This window comes from Ascaphus truei, chromosome 3 (genome assembly GCF_040206685.1).
Source record: "Ascaphus truei isolate aAscTru1 chromosome 3, aAscTru1.hap1, whole genome shotgun sequence".
In the NCBI taxonomy this organism is placed as follows: domain Eukaryota; kingdom Metazoa; phylum Chordata; class Amphibia; order Anura; family Ascaphidae; genus Ascaphus; species Ascaphus truei.
The window spans coordinates 105,267,642-105,294,816 of NC_134485.1; the positions used below are offsets into that span (position 1 = coordinate 105,267,642).

The 27,175-nt window shown below is 45.6% G+C and overlaps 1 protein-coding gene across 2 annotated transcripts in view; it reads left to right on the top strand.

The window, feature by feature from the left end:
• BLTP2 (bridge-like lipid transfer protein family member 2) overlaps window positions 1-27,175 on the top strand; it is an 89,243-nt gene that overhangs the window by 58,445 nt on the left and 3,623 nt on the right. Inside the window, exons 27-38 of one of the 2 annotated variants that reach the window (XM_075589260.1) lie at window positions 194-293; window positions 10,026-10,208; window positions 10,330-10,451; window positions 15,239-15,394; window positions 17,402-17,523; window positions 19,636-19,816; window positions 20,194-20,280; window positions 20,640-20,750; window positions 22,299-22,434; window positions 22,521-22,651; window positions 23,080-23,181; window positions 24,353-24,487. In XM_075589260.1, the coding sequence (XP_075445375.1) occupies window positions 194-293; window positions 10,026-10,208; window positions 10,330-10,451; window positions 15,239-15,394; window positions 17,402-17,523; window positions 19,636-19,816; window positions 20,194-20,280; window positions 20,640-20,750; window positions 22,299-22,434; window positions 22,521-22,651; window positions 23,080-23,181; window positions 24,353-24,487 (1,566 nt within the window). The remainder of the gene's footprint in view (window positions 1-193; window positions 294-10,025; window positions 10,209-10,329; window positions 10,452-15,238; window positions 15,395-17,401; window positions 17,524-19,635; window positions 19,817-20,193; window positions 20,281-20,639; window positions 20,751-22,298; window positions 22,435-22,520; window positions 22,652-23,079; window positions 23,182-24,352; window positions 24,488-27,175) is intronic. The other variant, XM_075589261.1, reaches the window with a different exon arrangement.

Consider the following 27,175-nt stretch of genomic DNA (forward strand, 5'->3'; position numbering starts at 1 on the left):
TTAAATGATTGTCACATGTATTACTACTGTAAAGCGCTATGTACATTAATGGCGCTATATAAATAAAGACGTACATACTGTACATAGTTAGTCTAGGACTAGGTGCTAGCGATTAGAATAAAGGGACGTGGTTCAGTTACAGACCGAATGTTTTGACAAATATGTTGCAATGGAGCATATTCTCTTTCCTTAGGTGAAAAACATTGAGGAACATCGCCAGAGGAACCTGGACACTGTGCAGGAGCTGATGGAGAGCGGGCAGGCTGTCGGGGGCATGGTCAGCACCACAACAGGTCAGATTAATGTCCCACGGCTCGTGTCGGTCAGTAACGTAGGTTGGAGGGACAATGTTCTGCAAATCTTTTGCAGAGAATAGAAAAATGCAGCTAAACTCTAGTGAGTCTTGGGAACAAGTGTCTGGATGCTATGTTAAATGTGAGTAGACATCTTGCCGGAGTGCTGTGGGCCTCCTATCTTTACTACATGTGAATTCAGGCATCTCCAGGTGGTGAATGGCAGCTCCGTGGCACCCTCTGGAGCCTAGGGAATAAATAAAAATTGAGTCAGAAGCGGCATCTTCTAAAAATATCACTACTGAAGTATATCGTACTTGGACTTAAGGATTATTGTCCCAGACACTGCAGCTCCGCCAAAGCAACAACATGAAACGCAAACACCTCTCCATAGGCCTCCCCACCTCTGGAAACACCCGACTTGGGCTTCTTCGGAGGGGAGTTGACTTGTTCCGGATGGCCTTAATATATCCCCAACATTCCACACCCAGATGTACCGTCAATAAACGTAAACATTACGTTTTAGCCTCATCAGGACAGGCTTTTAGGGATCTTGACAGCTCTTCGGTCAGTGTTGCAGCGCCTCCATTCCCACAGGGCCTATAGGAATAGGTGCAGTCCCCATGTGGACAACAATCGCTCCCTCCCTGAAGAAAGTGCAGCCTGAGGCAGGAGTATAAATCAAGTAACGGTTCTTTATTGCAGCAAGTACACAGCATACTCTTTACTTTGGTCCCTGGACACAACCCCCAGGGCTTGAGGACCCACGGGTCTATCCCTGACTCCCATACGCCCTGGTGGAGTATGGGGTAGCTGATCCCACTCCCCTGTGGGAGGGGAAGGAAGGCGAACCAGAGCCCTGGCTCCACACTTCACACCCTGCACAGACCAGCCCTAAATTTAGGCTGCAACTCCCTTTTTTGTTACCAGGGGAGGGTCCTAGGTCTGAGCCCCTGATAGGGCAGTGCCCAGGCCTTAGTCCCACCCCCCCTGTCACTCAAGGGAGTTGTTTAGTACTGCAAGGGCAGCTTTAACCCTAACACTGCCTGCGCTGGTAGCAGGATTTACGTGCTAGGCAGGGGAATTCAGAAGCCAGAGGTTACATGGCCACACTTACATATATCAATCCACAGATGGAAAAAAAATAAAAAATATTACTCGATTGGTTTTACAATTGTTGTTGTTCTGGCCCTATAGCCCAGGGGTGCGCAAACTTGGAGACGCGCTCCCCAGGGGGGGGGGGGGGAGGAGGTTTTTCTGGGGGGTGCAGGCGGTTGCTGAGGCCCTGCACTCTTCCCCGAGGCATTTCAATTAAATGTTGGGGGATCGCGTGAGGCCTCTGCAAGACTAAACTTACCGTGATTCAGACGCTGTGACGCGTCGCCATGGCAACGCAGCATCAAATGACCCTGCGGGGTCATGTGACATCACATGCGTCAAGTGGAGCCGTGGGTCACGTGATGTGCCGTCACATGAGCCCGCATTGTCATTTGATGCATCTGCAAGGTAGGAGTGGGGGGGGGGGGGGGGGGGGCGCGAGTACTGGGGCAGGCAAGACGGGGGCGCAGCGGCAAAAGTTTGCGCTCCCCTGCTCTAGCCCCTTGTTACAAAGGGGTAGGGTCATGCAGGTTAACTCATCCCCTTTAAATACACACAGTCTTTCTATGTTCTGCAGCTTTATTGGAAAAGTATACAGGAACATAAAAATAACTTGAGGGGTGGCACTTGTGGGGAGAAGGTACATTAATAATGCCTTGTATGGCAGAGGCAGTAAGAGGTGTGTACTCGCAGACTGCTGGATGCTAAGGCTGCGCTTATAGTGCCGGGCGACAGCGCCACGAAGGCGCGGCAAAACAAATGCATTGCTGCCGTCGCGTGTGCTTATGGTAAGCGCGGCGCGACAGATTGGTCGCGATCGTTGGAAGTCATCTCTATTTGTTTTTCCAGCCTATAGGAAGTGAGCCAGCCTGTAAACACAGGATATAGTCAGGACTAGCCATACAACCAGGGTTGCTGGAAGAAACCAATAGGGGTCTATGCTGTAGTTGCTAGGCAACAGGCACACCAGGGAGGGAAAGGAGTTACAAAAGTGACAATAATGTGGCAATGTACACTGGGGAGGTCTGGCAGCCTGAGAGCAGAGAAAATACATCATCCTGTTACAGGACAGTTGTACTGATGGGTTTTATATTGTCTAGCATTAGTGGAGGCACAAAAAGTGGTAGCTGACATCAATTAAATGATCCCACAGCTGTATTTTTTTCCAAAGAGAGGGGTCTAGAGGCCCACTTATGGCTGTGGATTAAGATGTCTTTTTAATTGTTACCTCCTATAGGTCGTTAATGGTTTCTGTCCAATAAATGGGCAGCGAACCTCATCTCTCAAAATGAACCAATACTTTTCCATTATTTTTTGAGCGGTTGCCACTGTGTTGTACATGGCAATTAATCTTACAGCATTTCTCTTTTTCTTTGTACCTTTTTATACTTAAGTCAAAATTATTTGATTTATACTTAAGTCAAAATTATTTGATTAGCCTTTGCTTATTGCCCCCTCTATTATCTTTTACTGTAACCACAGTCCATAAAAACATGTTATTTTTAAGGCCTCCACCTCAAATGCTTCTTTGGTAGAAAAGTTGTGTTTAATTGTTAGAAATTGCCCTGTCAGGACTTCTTTGATCTGATGAAAAGGATGATGGCGGTTAGCATGAAATACACTATTAGTAGCTGTATCTTTGCGATGAGCAGAAATAGATATTTTGCTATCAGCGTCTCGAAAAATATGTCGCTCTAATAACTACCTGTATCTATAGACTGTCACAAAGTTGATATCATATTGAATTGAAATGTTGTGTAAACATTTTCAATGTGGGTGCCTCTCCTTCCCAAATTAGCAAGATGTCATGGATGTATCGGATCCAGAAAAGAATATGGTCCGTATTCAATTCGAAGTCCTCTTGAAAGACACATTTGCTCCCACCAGCCAAAAATAAGGGTTGCAATACGTTGGTGCACATGCTGTCCCTCTTTGCTGGAGGTAGAATTTTGCCATGAAATAAAATGTTAATGTCAATATAAATTCCAGCATATCTAAAATTAGAAAATTGTGCGAGAAATTGAGCTCCTCAAGTGCCCAGGAAAAGACGCACTGCTCTAATGCCAATATTGTCGTTAATATTGTGTAGAGAGACTCAACATCGAGTGTAACCATTAGGCATCGGCCATGAATGCTTTTATCATATCTCTTTTTTTTAAATGTCTTTGCTGGTCCTGGACATATGAAGGGAAGGATGTTACATACTGTATTGACCAAGTAACCTATCGGCACACCTGCTAATTGGTTCTGTGAGAGAGCTAATCCCAGATACGATTGTTCGTCCAGGTGGTGATTTTAAGAATTCCGTTGCGCTTTCGGCAAGGTGTAGAATGTTGCCACTCTCGGTGCTTAAACTATAGGAAATGCAAACTCCTGTTTGGATAACAATTAATCTTTTTGTCTTATCTAGTAATTTATTTAAAAGGTGCCTGGGGTCAGATTTCAAAATCCTACAGCACTGAGTCACTCAAAAGTCTTAGACACGGGGGGTCCATGCGCGGCGCTGAGCCGAATGGCCGTGTGAGAGATTGGCTTCTGACATTGGCGGCATGGGTGGTGAAATGTAACAAGTCATGGCCTAACTGCCAATCCACAAAACACCCAATCCAAAACGAGGAGACTGCAAGAAGGGGGTACTACAATTCTTCAAGAAAGAACTCCTCAGCGGCATCCCAAGATGGCGGCCGGATAACTCGTGACAACTCTGAAGCAGAGTCTGATTCAGAGATGGAGCAGTGATCGTAGCATTCCACAAAAAAAGACATTAAAGACATATTTTGCCAACTAAAAACCCCGTTCCGTGCAGAGATGCAGGAGTCACTGACAGAATTCAGGCAGGAAATTGGCTCGCTTGGTGGCTGTATGAACCGCTTGGAGGAGAGAGCTGACGAAGCAGCTAATTCCCAATGAGCAGCGGAAACCAAGATGCAGGCCCTCCAGATCCCAGAACTGTCAACCAGACAGGAGGACGCAGATAACAGGGCAAGACGGAACAACCTCCGCATCAGAAATATAGCAGAAAACATTGCGGACCCTGAGACATAGCTGGTCAGATGGTTCCGCTCGCTCCTACCGGATCTCCCGGGGGAGCGGTTCATCATGGATCGCTGCCACCGGGCTCTCTACCCTAAACCACAACCAAGAGACAGGGCCTGTGATGTGGTGCTCAGATTACACTACTAAAAGGCTAAAGAGGCCTTGCTGTCGGCGACTCGAGAACAACGGACCCACGTTTTTTAAAACATCTCTATAGAAGTGTTCCAGGACATTGCGCCCCAGTCACTCACACAACGAAGATCCCTAGGACCGGTGGCGGATGTCCTCCGTGAGAAGTAGGTATGTTACAGCTGGGAGTTCCCCTGCAGGATCCTGGTGAGCTGAGAAGGCCGCTACTTTGCTCTGAGGGCTATTCTAGGAGGCTGTGCCCTTCTTGGAGAACCTAGGGATTGTCCCACCACCATCCTTACAGAGACCAAAGCCGCAGAGGAACACGGGTCGGGAGTGGCGCTGGGGAACCTCAAAGAGAGGGTCAGATGGAAGTTCCAGGGGGCCGACACCCAAGAAGGAGACCCGCTGGGAGTGACTTGCAGACATGGCACGCTGGCGTGCCCAGGCATCCTTGGTGTGCTCCTCATGATATCTTGAAACGATCATGGTAGACAGACTCTTGCCTTACTAGCTCCTAGAAAGTACAGTGTCCATAACCAATCATGCGAGAGGCATCAGTCCCTACAAAGTTATATTATTATGTTATACTGTTCATGTTATCCACCATAGATATTATAAGGCCTCTCATTTAGCCTAAAGTTACTGCCTTGATTCACAAAGGCTGCAGGTATTTTGTGACATACATCAAGTTCTTCGGTCCTTACGTGGGACACAAACCCCGTGGACACTATACCTCTTTCCAGAACTGTACGGGTAGAACGCCTATGGCCTTGCAGTACCGACACCCGCTCAGGCGGGTGGTATCCCTCAATACAAAGTTATACTGTTATTATGTTTGTGTTATATGCAATTGATACATGAAGGTTGTGCAGCCAGATCGTGGCCACCTAGCTAGTTCCCAGAGGCAGAACATCTCATGACATATGCTCCCTCTGGGCTTTTTTTAAGGCCATAAACCCCATGTGGATTGCTACTCCTCATATAATAGGGTTAGGGTCTTGCTCACTGCAAAGCCCCTCTACATAGTAACCCACATGGTGGTCCTCGCACAGACTGTGTTGCTTGGGAGGGTCTGGAGGCTACAAAATGTAATTTAATTGAGAAAAAAAAAGAAAGAAAACGAGGCATAATTATATATGAAAGAATAAGTAGAATAAGTAGCTGCCAAGGTTGATGAAATAGGTGTCCATGCTGACGTTTGTACACTTAGAATTTAAGATGTTTGAAGGTTGAATATGTTCTTAAAAGGCTGCCTAGTCCGGCCAGTTCATGGTTTAGTTCCACTCCGACAGACCTTCTTTAGATACAAACTTAGGGCCTATACCCAATGCATTTCAGATTATAATAATGCTTAGACCCCTGATAAAATGTCCCTTCAAATACTCTCCCATAACACCAAAGGGCTTAATAACTCCAAGAAAAAATGCATAGCCATGGCAGACTAAAAGAAATTGGCAGGTAATCTCATTCTATTGCAGGAAATGCACTTTAAAAAAACTGACCCCCCCCCCCCCTAAGAATTTACGATAAGAATTTCAAATTAATATATTTGGCATCGGCACCAGTGAAAAAAAGAGGCCTGGCTATCCTGATGCCCAGGAGACTTCCATTCACCTCAGACACGGTGGTCCGTGATAGCGAGGGAAGGTATCTGATCGTCACAGGTTCTATGGGGTTGAGATGACGATGCCAATGTCCATGCTGGCACTCAGGCTTAGAAAAGGCCAACCTCTTCATAGTATCCACACCATCCGAAACAAAAAGGGTCATCTGACCTCAAACCCAATTGAGATAGTGAAGGAATTCCATACTTGCAACTCCTCTTTATATGATGTGAAAAAAATAATGAAGCCCCCCCAAGCTATTCAAGGGAGCTAAACAGATACTTTTGTGAGGCGCACCTCCCCTCCTGATCTGCGCCAGGGCAGGAACGTCTTAACACCCAGATCTCCTCAGAGGAGATATTAGAGGTGATAAAGGGACTGAAACCATCCAAAGCCACCGGTCCAGATGGATTCTCAAATCTTTTTTTTTTTTTTTTTTAATTCACACATCTCATACCATACCTACTGAAACTGTTCAATTCTATACTAGAGGGGGAGCAGATCCCCAGTAATATGTTGCATGCTCATATCGGACTATGCCTCTGGCCTGAGCCTTGAGGGTTTCGGGGTCAGGAGGGAGAGGGGAGTCCACAGAGTGAGGAACATGCTCTGTAAAGATAAGCTCCAGGATTTTTACTGGGGGAGTTTCTCAGAATCCCCAATAAAGAACTATTCCAGTATTTACAGATAAAGGGCTTTGTCCAGTGGTTTTGTCCGCCTCCTCCATTGTCCCAATTCGAGAGGATCTGCCTGGAGGCTCATGCTCAAAAGGGCTTAACTTCTACTCTCTATAGCTCAATCTTTCTCGAATCCCCAAACGATAACCATAATTTCATAACACAGCGGGAGTCCGACCTTAATCAAAGCTTGGAGATGGAGGACTGGGGAGACTCTTTGAGGCTTCCGTCACAAGCTCTGTGTACTTCAATTAGAGAAAATGTCTATAAGGTATTATACTGGTGGTACTTAATACCAGTAAAACTCTCTCTCAGATGTTCCCCGGGGTATCTTCCATCTGCCATAAAGGTTGTGGTCATAGAGCCACTATGTTACACGTGGTGGTCCTGCCCCAGGGTAAAGACCATGTTGGAATCAACCCACAAATTTGCACAGTCCTGGGATGGTCATGTCTCTTAAATAGACCACAGAGAGATGTAGATAGAAACCCCAACAAACTGATCTCTCATATTATGACGACGGGGAGATGTTCCATCGCGGCCTCCTGGATGGGAACGGAAATACCAACCCTATCCCAGATCAAACAAAGAATATGGGCCTCCCTTAAAATTGAGAAACAAACCACTATCCTTAGAGATACCTACCCCAAATTCCAGAAAGTCTAGCAACCCTGGCTTGTATATGATATCCTCCACTCGAGAGGGCGGCTTCCTCTTACACAGACCTTCATCTCGGTTTAGTGGCCCACCAGGGGGGGGGGGGGGGTTGGTCGGACTCTCCGGGCCGCCAAGTTCTTCTGTTGTGATTATGTCTCCCGTTGTTTGACAAAGTTTCTCAGAATCCCCAATAAAGAACTATTCCAGTATTTACAGATAAATGGCTTTGTCCAGTGGTTTTGTCCGCCTCCTCCATTGTCCCAATTCGAGAGGATCTGCCTGGAGGCTCATGCTCAAAAGGGCTTAACTTCTACTCTCTATAGCTCAATCTTTCTCGAATCCCCAAACGATAACCATAATTTCATAACACAGCGGGAGTCCGACCTTAATCAAAGCTTGGAGATGGAGGACTGGGGAGACTCTTTGAGGCTTCCGTCACAAGCTCTGTGTACTTCAATTAGAGAAAATGTCTATAAGGTATTATACTGGTGGTACTTAATACCAGTAAAACTCTCTCTCAGATGTTCCCCGGGGTATCTTCCATCTGCCATAAAGGGTGTGGTCATAGAGCCACTATGTTACACGTGGTGGTCCTGCCCCAGGGTAAAGACCATGTTGGAATCAACCCACAAATTTGCACAGTCCTGGGATGGTCATGTCTCTTAAATAGACCACAGAGAGATGTAGATAGAAACTCCAACAAACTGATCTCTCATATTATGACGACGGGGAGATGTTCCATCGCGGCCTCCTGGATGGGAACGGAAATACCAACCCTATCCCAGATCAAACAAAGAATATGGGCCTCCCTTAAAATTGAGAAACAAACCACTATCCTTAGAGATACCTACCCCAAATTCCAGAAAGTCTAGCAACCCTAGCTTGTATATGATATCCTCCACTCGAGAGGGCGGCTTCCTCTTACACAGACCTTCATCTCGGTTTAGTGGCCCACCAGGGGGGGGGGGGGGTTGGTCGGACTCTCCGGGCCGCCAAGTTCTTCTGTTGTGATTATGTCTCCCGTTGTTTGACAAAGTTTCTCAGAATCCCCAATAAAGAACTATTCCAGTATTTACAGATAAATGGCTTTGTCCAGTGGTTTTGTCCGCCTCCTCCATTGTCCCAATTCGAGAGGATCTGCCTGGAGGCTCATGCTCAAAAGGGCTTAACTTCTACTCTCTATAGCTCAATCTTTCTCGAATCCCCAAACGATAACCATAATTTCATAACACAGCGGGAGTCCGACCTTAATCAAAGCTTGGAGATGGAGGACTGGGGAGACTCTTTGAGGCTTCCGTCACAAGCTCTGTGTACTTCAATTAGAGAAAATGTCTATAAGGTATTATACTGGTGGTACTTAATACCAGTAAAACTCTCTCTCAGATGTTCCCCGGGGTATCTTCCATCTGCCATAAAGGGTGTGGTCATAGAGCCACTATGTTACACGTGGTGGTCCTGCCCCAGGGTAAAGACCATGTTGGAATCAACCCACAAATTTGCACAGTCCTGGGATGGTCATGTCTCTTAAATAGACCACAGAGAGATGTAGATAGAAACTCCAACAAACTGATCTCTCATATTATGACGACGGGGAGATGTTCCATCGCGGCCTCCTGGATGGGAACGGAAATACCAACCCTATCCCAGATCAAACAAAGAATATGGGCCTCCCTTAAAATTGAGAAACAAACCACTATCCTTAGAGATACCTACCCCAAATTCCAGAAAGTCTAGCAACCCTAGCTTGTATATGATATCCTCCACTCGAGAGGGCGGCTTCCTCTTACACAGACCTTCATCTCGGTTTAGTGGCCCACCAGGGGGGGGGGGGGGTTGGTCGGACTCTCCGGGCCGCCAAGTTCTTCTGTTGTGATTATGTCTCCCGTTGTTTGACAAAGAAATCGCAACCTCGGTTGGAGTCAAATGTGTTGAGTATTAAGAGTGTATCGAGTGTGTGTGTGTATATGTATATGTCTGTGTGGAGTGTGTGTGTGTATGTATGTATGTATGTATGTATGTATGTATGTCTGTGTAATATATATATAATCTGTGTGGAGGTGTACTTGATGTATAACCCCCTCCCAATCTCTCTATTTTGTTCCCCTCCCCTTTTTATTAAACTTTTCAATTTAAAAATAACATTAAAAACATTGTACGTTTAAAAAAAAAAAAAAAGTCTCGGACACACTTGAACATATTGCTCTTTTGCTAAAAGAATAATATCTCTCACCACCCTCGTTGTCGTTTGGTTTACTCACTATATCGTAGCTGGATTTCAATTCTTCTAAGGCCCTCTGTCCTGCTTAACTAATCAGAGGGTTTGATATGTCGTCTGCTTTCCTTGACCACTAATCTTGTACAGACTGCTATGCTTCAGTAGAAGCTTATATTTGGTGTAAATATGCAAGACGGTTTAAGGTTAGTTTGAAGGTTTAAGTATATCAATGCTCGAGTGGACTGTTGCTGGGGAAGGAGTGGGTGGAGTGATGCTCTCTGGGTTCTCCTGATATATCTGTTCCCCTCTGTAGATTGGAGTCAGCCAGCCGAGGTCCAGCAGGACCAGCAGGTTCAGCGAATAATCTCGCGTTGTAACTGCCACATGTATTACATCAGCTACAGCCACGATATTGACCCAGAGCTGGCCATGCACATCAAACCTCCCTCCAATCCCCAGCACCCAGAGAAGGAAGATCTGCTGAAAGGACAGGAGGGTACGTAAAAGGGGGAGGGCATGCGAGGGAGAGAATATTTTGCTGCGGAGCGACCTTCAAGACTGGGGCTGCCTGAGATGCTCCAACAGGTTTCAGTAACTTTATCTCGATCTGGTTGCAGCAGCAGCAGACACCTTCACCCTGAAACACCAGCACCTGGAGATATCCACCAATCCCGCACAATATGCTATGATCCTGGACATCGTTAACAACCTGCTGCTGCACGTGGAGCCCAAGCGTAAGGTGCGTTTTGCTGAAGGTGGAGGTGAAGGACTTTGTAAAGTGAGCATAGGGCACACAGGACCTGAGGAAGGGTGCCACCAGGACGGGTGGGTGGGGGGAGCACAGACTGTAGGCAGCTGAGGCTGCAAGCACAGAGGTGCTCACGACCTTGTGTGAGCACAGGGTGCCCAGAACTGGAGGATGAGGAGACTACAGTGTTTAGTACTTGAAAATAGGCATAGCACGCCGGGCGCGCGTGTCACAGACATGACTGGGACCGCAGCCTCAAACGGATTCACAACCAAATACACAGTGAGGCGTTAGTGGGAACGCTAAAGAACCTGTTTCTAGAACATAGGGTGGAGAGATTGAGGAAAAAAAAATTGAAATTATATATATATATATATATATATATATATATATATATATATATATATATATATATATAATTTCAATCTCCCTAGAGTGACAACACTGGTCCCAAGACATACAAAGGAGTGGCGATCCCTTTCTGCATAGTCATCTTTCATCACACACGGGGGAGGGGAGTGACCTGAGTGATCCCGCACAGTTAACCCATTAAACCTGTTAATATAAGGAGTTAACTAGTAGTCCTGGGGGGGGGGGGGGGCTGCATATATAGATTTTACTGGAAAGATATGCCTACCAGGTAAATTGAAATGGCCACTGCCATCCATACACATTAAAACAGGTGTTGTCATGGTAGCTGTTGCACTGAAATAGCCGCAAAAATCAGATCAGTGCAATATAAACTGTTTGTTATGAGACAAGCATATAAAAATAGATCAGCTCCAATATGAGGATGCAATGTTGAAATCTTTTATTCAAGCTTAGTAAAAATTTTACACAGGAGGTAGCCCTAAGCAGTCCCCTAAAGTTTTCTACTCTTTCCCCCCTTATTTTGGAGCAGATCCATTGTATATGCTTTTCTGATATTGTCGAGGCTGGGATCGACTGCTGGCTGAGTTGGAGGGTTCGAGCCATTAGGGTGCCATTTTGTTTCTTTTTATGTTATCACTTCATTTTATTTTTTTGGGAGTATTGCAGCTTCAAACCTTTTGGGTGCTCCAGGACATAGCCACTTCGTCATGAGGTCTGGCACTGCAGGGGCCCCCATGGTGTAGTGGCTATGTATGTCATGTCCTTGTGCTCGTTTTCCAGGGAAGTTAGCTATGGAGCGCAGAACATAATCTGATACGCAGGGAAATGGAAAAGGTCTCCTCTTCCGTTTCCAGTTTAAATGATGCAGCAATCACATGATCGCTCTGTGGCGCGTTTGTGATCACGATTTGCCAAAGAGGCTGTGGCATTATAGTGCCCAGCCCCTGCGACACCCAACAGATAAAGCGGCAATCCCCACCAAAATGAAGTAGTGTTTTCTTTTTTTTTTTTTTAATTTAACCTCACATGAACCCGAGGGTCCTTTGGAGCTAAACCGCGAGGCTTCGGAGACCCACCGATTGCCTTGATGATGACTTTTTTACTTTTGTCAGTACTTTGCAAGGACAAACACCCAAGACGAAGCTGCAATATCATCTCACGAGGATATCACTGCAGTCTATGGAACTGCATGGAAAGTCTAACTTCAGTGGCCATATTGTTTCTCCCAGACAATTCTTGTAAGAGAGTTTCAAAATTCAATAGCTGAGGATATTTATCTATGGCCGAGTGCCTTAAATTCAGCTCTGGGAGACCCCTTGTTGCTAGGATTTCTGCTTCAAAGTATCGGCTCTTGCAGTTACCTGAAGTTATATTATACTGTAGCAACCTGGGACACAGTCACAATGTAGAGCAATAAATAAGCCAACTACAGGTTTTCAGACTAACGCGATTCGTTACTGCTACCAAGTTATTACCGAAAAATTTACTGCGCACGCTATTAAAAATAATAACATGTGTTAACGGAGAAATAACACTTACTAAATCTGTATCAGGTGCAATAGTGATGCACAGCTATGTCTGGTGATCTTTTCTATTTTAAGTAGATACTTAACATTTTAAGGTGAGAAACAGACAAGACAATCTTTTCACAAATCAGCAGCTTATATAAATATTTCAAAGGCTGGCAACATCCGTTGACTTTAATTTATTTTGGATTAAAACATATTTTAAATAATGAAACCAATGTTAACCATGAGAGATAAGGTAATTCAAAACATAGTGCATTATTGCAACTCCATTACATACTTTATGTTCGCTGCACTTATTTCTGAAGTGTATTATAAATCTCTGAATGAAAACAAAAAAAGAAATATAATGTTCACTAAATCAATTGATGTGATAGTAATATGATAGTGCCTGAACCGTCAAGATTGATGGTGGGTGCAACTGATGAGCTGAATGTACTGAAGTTAACTGCAGCTGGAAAGTGAAGACATATTTATTGCCACCACTTAGCAACTAGAAGCTCATTTAGAAGTGCACTCCTAGGCGTTAAAACTTAACATTTAATTGGTAAATAGAGTAAAATAAGTTCTTAACATAAAGTGATAATGTTAACTACATATAATGTACATTGGCGAGAGGGAATGAGGAGATGATAGATGGCCAGGGTATATAGTAAGGTATGCTAATGCCTAATAGTACATAGCAAAAGCAGTGATGCCAAATTGGCCTTTAATTGGGGAGTGGGTTACTCAGCTGAGAAAGCTCAAAAGTGCTTGCCCTGTGTATGAGTATTGTGCGTCATGTGGCGTAGCGTACCGAGCACCCAACCTGTATTGATAAATAGCCCAAATCAGTGTCCTGCTACTAAATATAATATTTAAGCTGTTGGATATAATCACTGTAAGTGCAACTCAATGACAGGTTGGTGGTACGTGGATTGATTCTGCGCCCAATGACGTTTAACAATCACTCTACATAGATGGTATGACAGGACAGCTATTAGTAATAAAAATCCAGAAATAAACTGATACTGAACACTCTGCTAATTATTAAAGCAGTAAATAAATTATTACTGTGGTTATTGAACAAGCCGTCAATATATAATCAATTCCGTGAGAACTTGTGCTCAGCAAAATCCCTGTACACATATACTTCTACCAATTCATAAAGTAATTCATGCATGAATGGGTGTCTGTGTGCAGCAGATGCTGACAAGCTAGCAGTGATGATGTTAAATACTGGTTAACTCGCAACAATTGGCAATTGCAGTAATGTCTGTTAGCTACAAGGTAAAGTAACACAATGAATCACAGTACAGAGACAGGCTTCAGCAAAGAACCACTGAGTGAACCGAGCCTGGTTAAACCTGGATACGAACGCATTTAAAATGAGCACCAGCAGAGAGCACAGACACAAAGTAACAATACTACCAGTCTCTCTCAGATCCCTTGCGCTGATGTCACCACGCCAAAACGCCCTACGCGTTTCCCTCCTTGACGGAGATTCTTCAGGGGCGAGTGATAACCAGCTGATTACGGAAGCGTGTTATATAGCGTCATAGGTTGCCATAGCAACCCGCGGGCCAATGGAAGGCTTGCGCAACGCTTATACCGATCAGTAGGGAACTGTATGCTAGAACAGCGGTTAATAAAGAGGTACACACTAATTTCAAACAATACAAAAAGGTCTAAATAAAGGTTTAAATGAATCACCAGCATATGGGGCAAAGGCTCATGCATGTAGGCGTCTATGAGGCTTATGAACCCATGCCGAAGTGGCAGATACTGGATAGCAATTCTGTGATATGTGGCAAAGCTTAATCATTGCAGGCTGGAGGTATTCAAACATGTACTAGATGAAGTGCATATTGAACTATACTTAGTCCATAATCAAAGGAATACTTGCTTGCTTGCCAGTAAGCTAGGGAGCGTATACAATAAATAACATATATGTTGTATTTATTTACATGAGGTATTTGGTGGATAAGTAAACATGATGTCAACTCAATTGATGATCAAATGAATGGAGTATATGTAAAACCCTCGTTTAACCCTTGAGGGTACAATGTTTTTAACTTGTATATCCATTCTGCCTCACGTTTTAATAATCTGTTATTTATATCGCCACCACGTATATTATTTTTAAGGTGGTCAATGCCTGTAAAAGATAGGCACTTAATATCTCCCTGATGAATATTGTTTACATGGCGTGCAACTGGTGTTTCTAATTTATTGTGGACAGAGTTTATATGTTCGAGTACTCGTTTTTTAAAATTCAAACATAGTGCATTATTGCAACTCCATTACATACTTTATGTTCGCTGCACTTATTTCTGAAGTGTATTATAAATCTCTGTATTGTAGGGTCTCGTGTGAAGCACAATTTACATATGGTTGGCACTATATAAATAAAACACACTATTAATATTAATTCTGTTACAGCTGGAGGCGTATACGGACATTGCAGTTATAAGAACACAAACAACACTGAAGAGTTTAAAAAAGAATTGCTTTAAAAACAGGACGATACAGCGACTTCAATGAGCTTCCCATTTATATTTCTGAGGCATTTGCAGGGGAGCAGCTTACGCAAAACACACGCTTCCATACTTAGCAGTGTACAATAGTGTGATGTTTAGCTGTACCAATCTGCGCATATAATTATATGTATGAGGTGCTGGCATTAGTGATTGGCACCTATAAATGGGAGGGGACATTGCTAACATTTGTAAATAAATGCACTGTCGGACTCCCCTGATTTATACAAAGCAAAGCCTGACTTTACAACGGCAAAATAAATGGCTGAAAAAAAAGAGGGGAAAAAATAGGCATAGGCTGCCCTGGACATAGAGGGGCACATTGTTATCTTTGGCTCTGTTCATTCTTTCTCTCCACTTTCAGGAGCACAGTGAGAAGAAGCAGCGCGTACGCTTCCAGCTGGAGATCTCCAGCAACCCAGAGGAGCAGAGAAGCAGCATCCTGCATCTCCAGGAAGCCGTACGGCAACATGTGCTGCAGATCCGCCAGCTGGAGAAGCAGATGTACTCCATCATGAAGGTAAGATCGATCTGTACTGTGCCCTCTCTGCAGTCTGTGTCATCTGGCTTCGGGGACAGGACTCCATGGTCCATATGCACAAGCAGATTGTCCCAGAGTATCCTGTAGTCCAGGGGTTCCCATCTCCAGTCCTCAAGGACCCCTAACAGTGCTGGTTTTAAGGATACTCCTGCTTGGTTCAGCCAAAGTGATTGGGCCACCCTGTGCTCTTGAAAGAATAGCCTTAAACCCTACACTGTTAGTGGTCCCTGAGGCCTCGAGTTGGGAGCCTCTGCTGTTGTCAACTAAGGGTGCGCGCATAGAACCGGTCACCACCTCAGCCGCTATATAATCAAATTGAATAAAAAGAACATTTTCCAGCACTCAGGTTCATTAAATAAAAAAATATATATATAATATTATTTATATATATATATATATATATATATATATATATATATATATATATATATATATACACACAAAATAGTTAATTACATCATCCTTCTATAAAAGTAAAAAATATGAAAAGTCCACTTGTATGATCGTGGAGCCAGGAAGTGGGAACTTTGGGGGGGGGCCACATTTCGGGCAGCATCCTTTTCTCGTGCCCACATACATTTTAGTTGTCTGTACTTTATAATGTGGCTATTTAATTGCCATCATTTGGTACTGCATTGTGAGTACCTGAAATTGAACGCTAGCGTGACACATTGATGCTCAGTATAATCTGACCTATTTTGTCTTTTGTGTATATAATATTCTCATATATTTCTAGTTCTCTTTCATGTTTGAGAAATCCAATGTGTCGGGACCTTTTTGTGCAGTAATAATGTGTAGTTATGTTTAATATTTAATAGTACATTTGTATATATTATAACATTTCTTTATTATGTATATAATATCCATAATTGACCCCGAAGTACTCTGATCATTTACATTTGGTACAAGAGAACCCGGTCTCTTGACCCATCTCTGCTCCGGGCACACGACTCTTCCATGTGGCATGGTTTATATCTTCTGTCATCGGAACTGGGACACACACGTGATGCCATATTGTTGCTGGGCACTAAAGCAGCAATTCATGCGGGCAACCCCATTAGTTTCAGCTCCAGGAACCCTCTGCTCCCAGAGATAGTTACCTCCGTATAGGGTGCCGGCAGCTGCTCCGCTTGGCTAGCAGGGATCACACAACGGCGGAGATCCGAAGCTCCCGTGCCCTGCGGGCCAATAGGAAGCCGTGACATCATCAGGTTTGGCTTCCTATTGGCCCACATGACATGGGAGCTTTTGCCTTTGCCGAGTTACTGGTGCCCCCTTTGGAGGTCTGTATCTCAAGAAGCAGGGGGTCCCCGGAGCTGAAATGAATGGGGTCTTGCTCCAGAGACCCGCTGCTTCAAACTTATATTAAAAATGTATAATAAAAAACAGCATGAATTGCTCCGTTAAGAGCTGCTCCTATCGTCCACGTATCACATAGGTCTTCAATTGACCTTTAACCCTGACGTCTGATCTAATGTGTATAAAATGGCGCCCAATGGTACTATGCTTACAGCACGTGGGCTAGGAAAAGGGTCGCTGCCTGAAACCTCGCCCCCAAACTTCCCCCCCTTTGTGGCTCTACTATTATGTAAATGGACTTTACATATGTTTTGCTTTTTGTATAAGAATGATTCAATAAAATATTTTCCATTTTTTAACCCCCCCACTGGAACCTGAGGAGGGCTGGAAGATTTTGCTTTTGTTCACTATGCAGTCTGCGTATCAAGTCACAAATGGTGCAATTCTGAAGCAAAAACCTGTACCATCTGCATCAAATCTACACTATCTACATCATCTGCATGAACTGCATCAAAGACAAAAAAAAAAGTCCCATTTTAATGTAATATTCAAATATTTTTTTTTTTTATCTTTACAAATCCGGAGCAAGGTTGTCTTGCCCCAGAATTGAGCCACTTTTTGCCCTGATACATGTGCCTTTTAGTGGGTGCGCTTCAGCCTCATGCGGTTTGCGGTGTGTCTTTTCAGTTCCTGCAGGACGAGAGTAAGAACGAGACCCTGCATGCGCAGCACCAAAAGCTGCAGAGCCAGCTGTGCCAGGAGAAGATGGATCTGCAGCAGAAGAGCGAGGAGCTGAATATTCTGATCAGGTAAAACTGCCGAGAGAAAGGGATCAGCACGAGGGCCGAGGCAGGGACCCGTCAGCAGCGATAAGGGGGGAGTTGTTGAACAGGCAATCCAAGCGGGCGATTTCGGGGGGGTTTATTTTGCGACTTGTATTTTTTAACAGGGGATTAAAACAGGGGGTCTCCGGAGCTGAACCCCACTATTTCAGCTCCAGGGACCCCCTGCTTTCGGAGATGCAGATTTCCGTAGTGGGTGCCGGAAGCCGCTCGCGTAGCAGGGAATGACAACGTAATTGCGACGTTTCAAAGCGCTCGCGCCCTGCGGTCCAATAGGAAGCGGTAGCGCCTACGTGACGCGGGAGCTTTTAAAAAGCAGAGAGAAGCAGGGGGGGTCCCCGGAGCGGAGATGGATGGGATGTGGCTCCGGAGACCCCACTGCTTCAATCCTGTGTTAAAAAAATAATAAATTAAAAACATTCACACGCAAAGAATTGCCACTTGGATTGCTCCTTTAAAGAGGCTTTTTTTTAATTAATTTTTTTCATTTCCATTTTGCATTAAGGAAGAAACGGCACCAGGTTTTCTTTTTTTCCTGTTGAAGTAAAACATTTCTCTCCTCTTTCTAAATACGGGGCTGCAACTTGCTTAATGAGAAACTTAAGCACAGTTCTGATAAATGACCTGAGAAGTACCTGCATTGTGCGGTGCGCTCTATACACCAACACGCAGCATGATGGTAACATAACACAGCGAAAGTCACACAGCGAGATGGGCCAGGACTCGAGCTTGAATAAGGGAGTGTGTCGAGGTTTTGGTCCATGTGCTGCATTTAAATGCCGACACTTTCAATTGAAGAAAAGTGCCGGCACAAACCTGGAGTCGCAAACAGGAGTCAAACTCGGGGGGGGGGGGGAATCCCAACGCTGTATTGCTAGGGAGCCACAAGAACCAAATCCAAATGAATCTATCCTGTGACATGCAAGAGGCAGGTGACTTCATAGGATCTATATTGGTGACTTCGTAGGGTCTATATTGGTGACTTCATAGGGTCTATATTGGAGACTTCGTAGGGTCTATATTGGAGACTTCGTAGGGTCTATATTGGAGACTTCGTAGGGTCTATATTGGTAACTTCGTAGGGTCTATATTGGGGACTTCATAGGGTCTATATTGGAGACTTCATAGGGTCTATATTGGAGTCTTCGTAGGGTCTATATTGGTGACTTTGTAGGGTCTATATTGGTGACTTCGTAGGGTCTATATTGGTGACTTCGTAGGGTCTATATTGGAGACTTCGTAGGGTCTATATTGGTGACTTCGTAGGGTCTATATTGGTGACTTCGTAGGATCTATATTGGAGACTTCGTAGGGTCTATATTGGAGACTTCGTAGGGTCTATATTGGAGACTTCATAGGGTCTATATTGGAGACTTCGTAGGGTCTATATTGGTGACTTCGTAGGGTCTATATTGGTGACTTCGTAGGGTCTATATTGGAGACTTCGTAGGGTCTATATTGGAGACTTCGTGGGGTCTATATTGGTGACTTCGTAGGGTCTATATTGGTGACTTCGTAGGGTCTATATTGGAGACTTCGTAGGGTCTATATTGGAGACTTCCATATCATTTATGGTTACTACTAAATTCAGCGGTTCCAGCTGGAGATATTTGGTTCTCCCTCCGATAGAAATTGACATGTTGTACAATTACAGTGGGTCAACCCACTTACTTCCAACCCCTCATATATCTATTTCCTTACACATATAGGATTTAGCGAAGTCTCAACCCCCTCCCCAGTTCTGTCCTAATTCTGTCACGCTGTGGAGCCATAGGATAAAGCAGCTAGAATGCCCCGTCTCACGGTTCTTGGCATTAGCAGTGGTAATCAACTTTTTTCTTTTGCCTGGCAGATGACGACTTCAAACAGTGTTATTGGAATATACGTCGGCACTTGATGAGAATATTGTGCTGCAAAACCTTTTCTAGTAAATTCTGCAGCCAATAGGTCTTGCACATGGCCCAGGAAGTCCCTACTTTTTGTCCTTCATGACAAAGTCACCTGTTATGCTGTAAGAGTAGTGTGCAATATAGGAAAAGCACGGTCTCCAATAGAATGTGTAATGTCCTTGTATTGCAGATGTTTCAAAGATTTCCAGCTGCAGCGAGCAAACAAGATGGAGCTGCGCAAGCAGCCAGAGGACCTCAGTGTGGCGCGTCGCACGGAATTCTACTTTGCGCAGGCTCGGTGGCGCCTGACAGAGCAGGATGGGCAGCTGGGCATCGCAGAGCTGGAACTGCAGCGCTTCCTGTATAGCAAGGTAGGAGAAGGTGTAGCGTAGCAGTCTACAAGGAGAGCACTTTCATTAGCTAGTTTTTCCACAGAGAATTACTAATGGTACTTCGATTTTTATTTGTATATTTAAAGATGTTCACATTTCTTGGAGCTATAGGGAAGTGACGCTGCATATGACATCTTTTCTATATGTTTAACACTGGCAATGTATTAAATGGGCTTTCAAATGTGAAACGGGCCTGGAAACCTGAACAGCACAGCAACCGGTTACATAGAACATGCAATGTGCAACGTATTTCTAGAAGGGTTTGTGCTCATTGAGGTGTTCGATTCTGTTAGTCGTGTACCCTTATGTGTAATTATTTAAACCCCGTCAATGTCTTTGTCCCCCCTCCCTATAAGGTTAATAAGTCTGATGACACGGCGGAGCACCTCCTAGAGCTGGGCTGGTTCACCATGAACAACCTGCTCCCCAATGCCGTCTATAAGGTGAGAAACGCGAGCTATTCTCCGGCTGAAATCATTGGAACCAACCACAACCAGCTCATTGGGGGGCGCATTGTAACAATTTAAAATGGGAGCAAGTGCACATAATTTACTATTGCTGACACTAATTACACTATTTCTTTTCATACCCAGAGTACCACCATTTTTATATTATACAATCATCCAATTCTTTATTTTCAAAATCTCGCTGGCAATTCTCCGTTAAAAATGCATGTGTTCCTAAGCAGTTTGGGTAACTGCACAGGTAGTAGGTACCCGGCCAGCGCTGGCTCTGTGGGATTATCGATCGGTTGCAAATTCCCAGGCGCCTCTCGCAGTTTCATGAGTCTGTTGTCCTGCAGGTGGCGCTGCGTCCGCAGAGCCCGGGGCAGTCACGGAAACAGCTGGCACTCCGGATCTTTAGCAAGGTCCGGCCGCCTGTAGGAGGCATCTCCATCAAAGAGCACTTTGAGGTACAGTAACAGCCCTGTCTTTGTGTTTTCTACATGTTATAGTGTTATTGGGCTGACTGAGTAAGAATGTCTGATGTCTTCTACAATTGTATTGTAGGTGCTGGTTGTGTCTGAGGAGTATGGGGTTTTATATAGGTTATAATTGGGGATTCCGGTTTTAGGTTTTAGGTTTTAAACAAAAAGCACCCCCAATCCGTTCATCTTGTACTTCTGGTTAAAACCGATTTAAAAAAAACAAAACGAAATTAAGCGGCATCCTTTTCCTATGAGTTAAACCTCTTGTAGCAGCCACTTCGCAGGTAGGGGAGACGGGCATTACACGGGAAGTATGGAAACGAACAATAAGTGCACCGATAAACGGCATATTCAAATGTGTGTGACATCATTTTCATTGGTGACACTGGTAAACACTTTTTTTTGTAATGAAATCACCAGGAACAAAATGAACATTAATTTTATTTATTTTAATATTGATAAATAAACAGAAAACAGGAATCCCAAGTTATAATGCAAGTGACCTGATTACAGGCATACCCCACATTAACGTACACAATGGGACCGGAGCATGTATGTAAAGTGAAAATGTACTTAAAGTGAAGCACTACCTTTTCCCACTTATCGATGCATGTACTGTACTGCAATCGTAATATACGTGCATAACTGATGTAAATAACGCATGTGTAACAGGCTCTATAGTCTCCCTGCTTGCGCACAGCTTCGGTACAGGTAGGGAGCCGGTATTACTGTTCAGGACGTGCTGACAGGCGCATGCGTGAGCTGCCGTTTGCCTATTGGGCGATATGTCCTTACTCGCGAGTGTACTTAAAGTGAGTGTCCTTAAACCGGGGTACGCCTGTATACTGTATGACAGCTTTCAGTACACAAGCCCTCTACTGGTTATAGTGCAAAAATGCACACTAAGTCAGGACCCTCTGTGTTATACAGATTACAATATGATTGTACAGGCTGTTTGGGGACCACCAGTAATTTGTATAGTAATGTAGGGGTGCTATATGTATTCTATGGATTACTATACTTTGCTGTGTGGGGGCTACACAACTTAATATAAATAATAACTTTATTTCACACCGCTTTTCTCCCAATGGGACTCAGTGCTTCACAATGACAGTATAGTGCACGGTACGCAGTACATAGGATTGTTACAGACACAGTCCCTGCCCAGATGAGTTTAGACTCTGTTTTTGGTACATGCGGCACAGGGTGACAAAGTGACTTGCCCAAGTTCACAAGGAGCTGACACCGGGTTTCGAACCAGGTTCCCCTGATTCAAACTCCTCGTCATTGTTTAGAGAGGCAGTGTCTTTATTCACTGAGCCAGTCCTTCCCCCTTCCCTGCTGCATGTTATAATGTTGGTGTTCTGCCCATTTGAGGCCTCGCTGTCCTATACAGGTTATAATGTAAGAATGCTGACTGCTGGGAGTACTCCTTTGCCTTTTGTGTCATGGTGATGTAATGATGTGCGATGTGTGATGTAATTATGTGACCCAACTGGAGTTCGAAGCCAACGCGTTTCTCTCTTATTCCAGGTAAATGTGGTGCCTCTGACCATCCAGCTCACGCATCAGTTCTTCCACAGGATGATGGGTTTCTTCTTCCCCGGGCGCAATGTGGAGGAGGAGGAGGTCGGGGATGAAGAGGATAAATCCAAACTAGTTACAACAGGTGAGGTCGGGCGCATGTATCCACCACTCCGTGTCCCTGTGTGCCCATTCAATGCTGGGCCTTATTGTTGCTCCTCTCCATCACAGGGATGCCTGTAGTGAAGCCAAGACAACTGATTGTGGCTGAGGATACAGTGTCTCTTGGTCCAGGAAAAGGAGTCGGCCAGGGTTTAAATCGGACAACAGGGGTCAGGAAGTCTTTCCGAAAAGCACCTGAGGTAAAACTGGCCTACGGTACTGCCAACATCTTGTCCCTGTTAGAAAAACTTAAGGAAGCTTTTCAGTAGTATTCCCTCTATCTCTTAACCAAGTCGTTGACATTTTCCCTTGTTCCTCTCACTCTGTACACCTAATGGATTTAAATTGCCACTGTCACTACACAACATCTTCACCGTTATACCATGTAAATGGGCATGTAATCCTGTTGTCTAAATCTCACTACCCTCCTTATTCCAAGATGGCGGGAAGGGACCACCACTTCAGTCAATGTGCACTCATGTCCATGGTGCTTATCTCTGCCTACCCTTATATACACTTTGTAGCAAGGAGAAGGCAATCAAAGTGCTCCTTTATTTTCCAGTAACCGTTGCTTTTCGGTCCCCATCACACATTGGTACGTTTGGCTCATGTTCTGTCTTTCTGACAGCATCCTGTGGATGACCTGGACAAAATGAAGGAGAGAGCCGCTATGAACAACTCCTTCATCTACATCAAAATCCCACAGGTGCCTCTGTGTGTCAGCTACAGGGTATGTGGAACTGTTTGGTAATGTTCCTCCTCTTACACCTGCTTGAGCTTTTACAAAAAAAAAAAAAAAAAAGACCGAAACTGCTATTACAACAGACTGTTCATGTAAATGTATGTTCACTTACTCGTGTAAAAAAAAACGGAGTTTCGAGGAGACAAAGCTGCCCTTGAACGTCTACTGAAATTTGCCCTGATTTGGTACTTCGAGGCTCTGGCATGCAGCAGTCATAATATAAAGTTTGCTCTGTAACTGTTCAGAGGTCTTTAAATAAGACTCTGTTCCTCACTCTGCCGTTGCTGTAGCAATAAGCTGGGAAGTATATATTTTTGTTGGCACTTTATTTTTTTTATGGCTATATTCAGTAGGGCACGTCTGGTTTTAGCCGCACTGTATCTCATATCTCCTAAATCTGAAGCCCTTGGGCGCTGCATCCCATGCTGCTGGCTATATTATTGTGTTTCTTCTCTGCGCTTGCCAGCGGAAGAGATACAAAAGACACAGTATAAAATCGGTAGTGTAGGAACCTACGGAGATGGGGTTACCATGAACTGGTTGCAGGCTTGGAATGTTTTGGCCAAAGGATTGAGCTAAATGACCCATACTTATGAAGCAAAAAATATATACATATAGTAATGTACTAAATAATTTGTCATATTGGATGTGCATTGGGGCTTCTTTGTTTATTATAATACTAGCTGAGAGACCCGGCGTTGCCCGGAATTGAAATAGATCAAATAAATTGATGTTGTTTAAAATAAAAAGTATACGAATTAAATATTATTAAACTACAACATATGTATTTGATGCACTTTTAGCCCAGATATATAATTAATGTGGTGTTCCGAGTATAGAACATGCCACATATAAGATTATAATATACGGTTTGTTCCATAACTGTTCAGGGGTCTTTAAATAAGGCTGTTCCTCACTTTGCCTTTTTGTTGCAACTGGCTGAGATTGTATGACAATGGATTATATTATTAGTTTTCTTTAGGGTGCCCTGCATCCTGGGTTTATGGAGCACAGGCAGTATATCGATGTTTATATTTTCTATACCAGTGTCTTGACATTTGTCTTTTTTATTAATTTTGGTTGGAAAATGCATGTTTTTTACGGTTCAACTATTTCTGTAATTGGTTGTCTTTCCCATTTGCCTGTAAATCTTTTGTAGGGGGAAAAGAACAGCGTTGACTGGGGAGATCTCACCCTGGTGCTGCCTTGCCTGGAGTATCACAACAACACCTGGACGTGGCTGGACTTTGCCATGGCGGTGAAGAGGGACAGCCGCAAGGCGCTGGTGGCACAGGTGAGCAGGTCTTCCACTTGTGTAGAAGGGGGGGGTAGCTGAGCTGCACCCTCTTCAGAATTTCTCAAGCAGGGACGTCCCTAATACCTGGGCAGGAGTTGGCTACCTTTGGTGTACAGCAGCGTTTCCCAAATTTGCCGGGTTGCAGCGAGGCTGGCCGCGCGGTGTGTCGTTCCCCCCCTCCCCCCCCCGCGGCTACCTTTGGTGTACAGCAGCGTTTCCCAAATTTGCCGGGTTGCAGCGAGGCTGGCCGCGCGGTGTGTCGTTCCCCCCACTCCCCCCCTCCCCCCCCCCCCGCGGGGATATCGGGGGCAGCAGGGGAAAGCGTCCGACAACACGGTAAGTCACCCCACCCAGTCACTGTCACCCACCCACCTACCCACCCAGTCACTGTCACCCACCCAGTCACTGTCACCCACCCACCTACCCACCCACCCAGTCACTGTCACCCACCCAGTCACTGTCAAAGTCACTGTCACCCACCCACCCACCCACACTGTCACCCACCCAGTCACTGTCACCCAGTCACTGTAACCCGTCACTCTCCCACCCACTGTCACCCACCCACCATCTCCCACCCACCCAGTCACTGTCTAAGTCAGTTGGTGCGGGAGATGGGCGCGGGGGCGGGCAATGGTGGCTGCGCAGTCGCTGCCGCGGGGATATCGGGGGCAGCAGGGGAAAGCGTCCGACGGCAAGGTCAGTCACCCAGTCACCCAGTCACCCAGTCACTGTCACCCAGTCACTCTCTCCCACCCAGTCACTCTCTCCCACTCACCCTGTCACTCTCTCCCACCCAGTCACTGTCTCCCACTCACCCAGTCACTGTCTCCCACTCACCCAGTCTCTGTCTCCCACTCACCCAGTCACTGTCTCCCACTCACCCAGTCACTGTCTCCCACTCACCCAGTCACTGTCTCCCACTCACCCAGTCACTGTCACCCAGTCACTGTCTCCCACTCACCCAGTCACTGTCTCCCACTCACCCAGTCACTGTCTCCCACTCACCCAGTCACTGTCTCCCACTCACCCAGTCACTGTCTCCCACTCACCCAGTCACTGTCTCCCACTCACCCAGTCACTGTCTCCCACTCACCCAGTCACTGTCTCCCACTCACCCAGTCACTGTCTCCCACTCACCCAGTGTCTCCCACCCAGTCACTGTCTCCCACCCAGTCACTGTCTCCCACCCAGTCACTGTCTCCCACCCAGTCACTGTCTCCCACCCAGTCACTGTCTCCCACCCAGTCACTGTCACCCACCCACCTACCCACCCAGTCACTGTCGCCCACCCAGTCACTGTCACCCACCCACCTACCCACCCAGTCACTGTCGCCCACCCAGTCACTGTCACCCACCTACCCACCCACCTACCCACCCAGTCACTGTCGCCCACCCAGTCACTGTCAAAGTCACTGTCACCCACCCACCCACACTGTCACCCACCCACCCACACTGTCACCCACCCACACTGTCACCCAGTCACGCTCTCCCACCCACCCAGTCACTGTCACCCACCCAGTCACTATCTCCCACCCAGTCACTGTCTAAGTCAGTTGGTGCGGGAGATGGGCACGGGGCGGGCAATAGTGGCTGCGCAGTCGCTGGCGGGCAGTGGGAGGCGGTGGAGCCGCCTGCTTGGATCGCCGTCCTTTCCTCTCTCCCCCGCCGCCCTCCAGTCACTCACATCCGTCGCTGCCTGTAATTCACAGTGTGTGTGTGTGTTTGTGTGTATCAGTGGGTGTGTGTGTGTGTGTGTGTATCAGTGTCTGTGTGTGTGCGTGTGTGTATCAGTGTATGTGTGTATCAGTGTCTGTGTATGTGTGTATCAGTGTCTGTGTGTGTGTGTATCAGTGTGTGTGTATCAGTGTGTGTGCGTTTATCAGTGTGTGTGTATAGGGGAGAGTGTGTGTGTGTGGGTGTGTATCAGTATCAGTGTGTGTGTATCAGTGTCTGTGTGTGTGTATCAGTGTCTGTGTGTGTGTATCAGTGTGTATGTGTGTGTATCAGTGTGTGTATCAGTATCAGTGTGTGTGTATATAGGGGAGAGTGTGTGTGTGTGTGTGTGTGTGTGTGTGTGTGTGTGTGTGTGTGTGTGTGTGTGTGTGTGTGTGTGTGTGTGTAGCAGTGTCACTGTGGCTGCGTGTGTGTCAGTGGCTGCGTGTGTATCAGTGTCTGTGTGTGTCTGTGTGTGCGTCTGTGCGTCTGTGCGTCTGTGCGTGCGTGTGTATCAGTGGCTGTGTGTGTGTGTATCAGTGGCTGTGTGTGTGTGTGTGTGTGTATATCAGTGGCTGTGTGCGTGTGTGTGTATCAGTGGCTGTGCGTGTGTGTATCAGTGTCTGTGTGTGTGTGTTTCAGTGTGTGTGTGTATCAGTGTGTGTGTGTGTGTGTAGCAGTGTCACTGTGGCTGCGTGTGTGTCAGTGGCTGCGTGAGTATCAGTGTCTGTGTGTGCGTGTGTGTGTCTGTGTGCGTGTGTGTGTCTGCGTGTGTGTGTCTGCGTGTGTCTGTGTGCGTGTGTGTCTGTGTGCGTCTGTGTATGTGTGTATCAGTGCTGTGTGTGTCTGCGTGTGTGTGTGCGTGTGCGTCTGTGTGCGTGCGTGCGTGTGTGTCTGTGTGTGTGCGTGCGTGTGTATCAGTGGCTGTGTGTGTGTGTGTGTATCAGTGGCTTTGTGTGTGGCTGTGTGTAT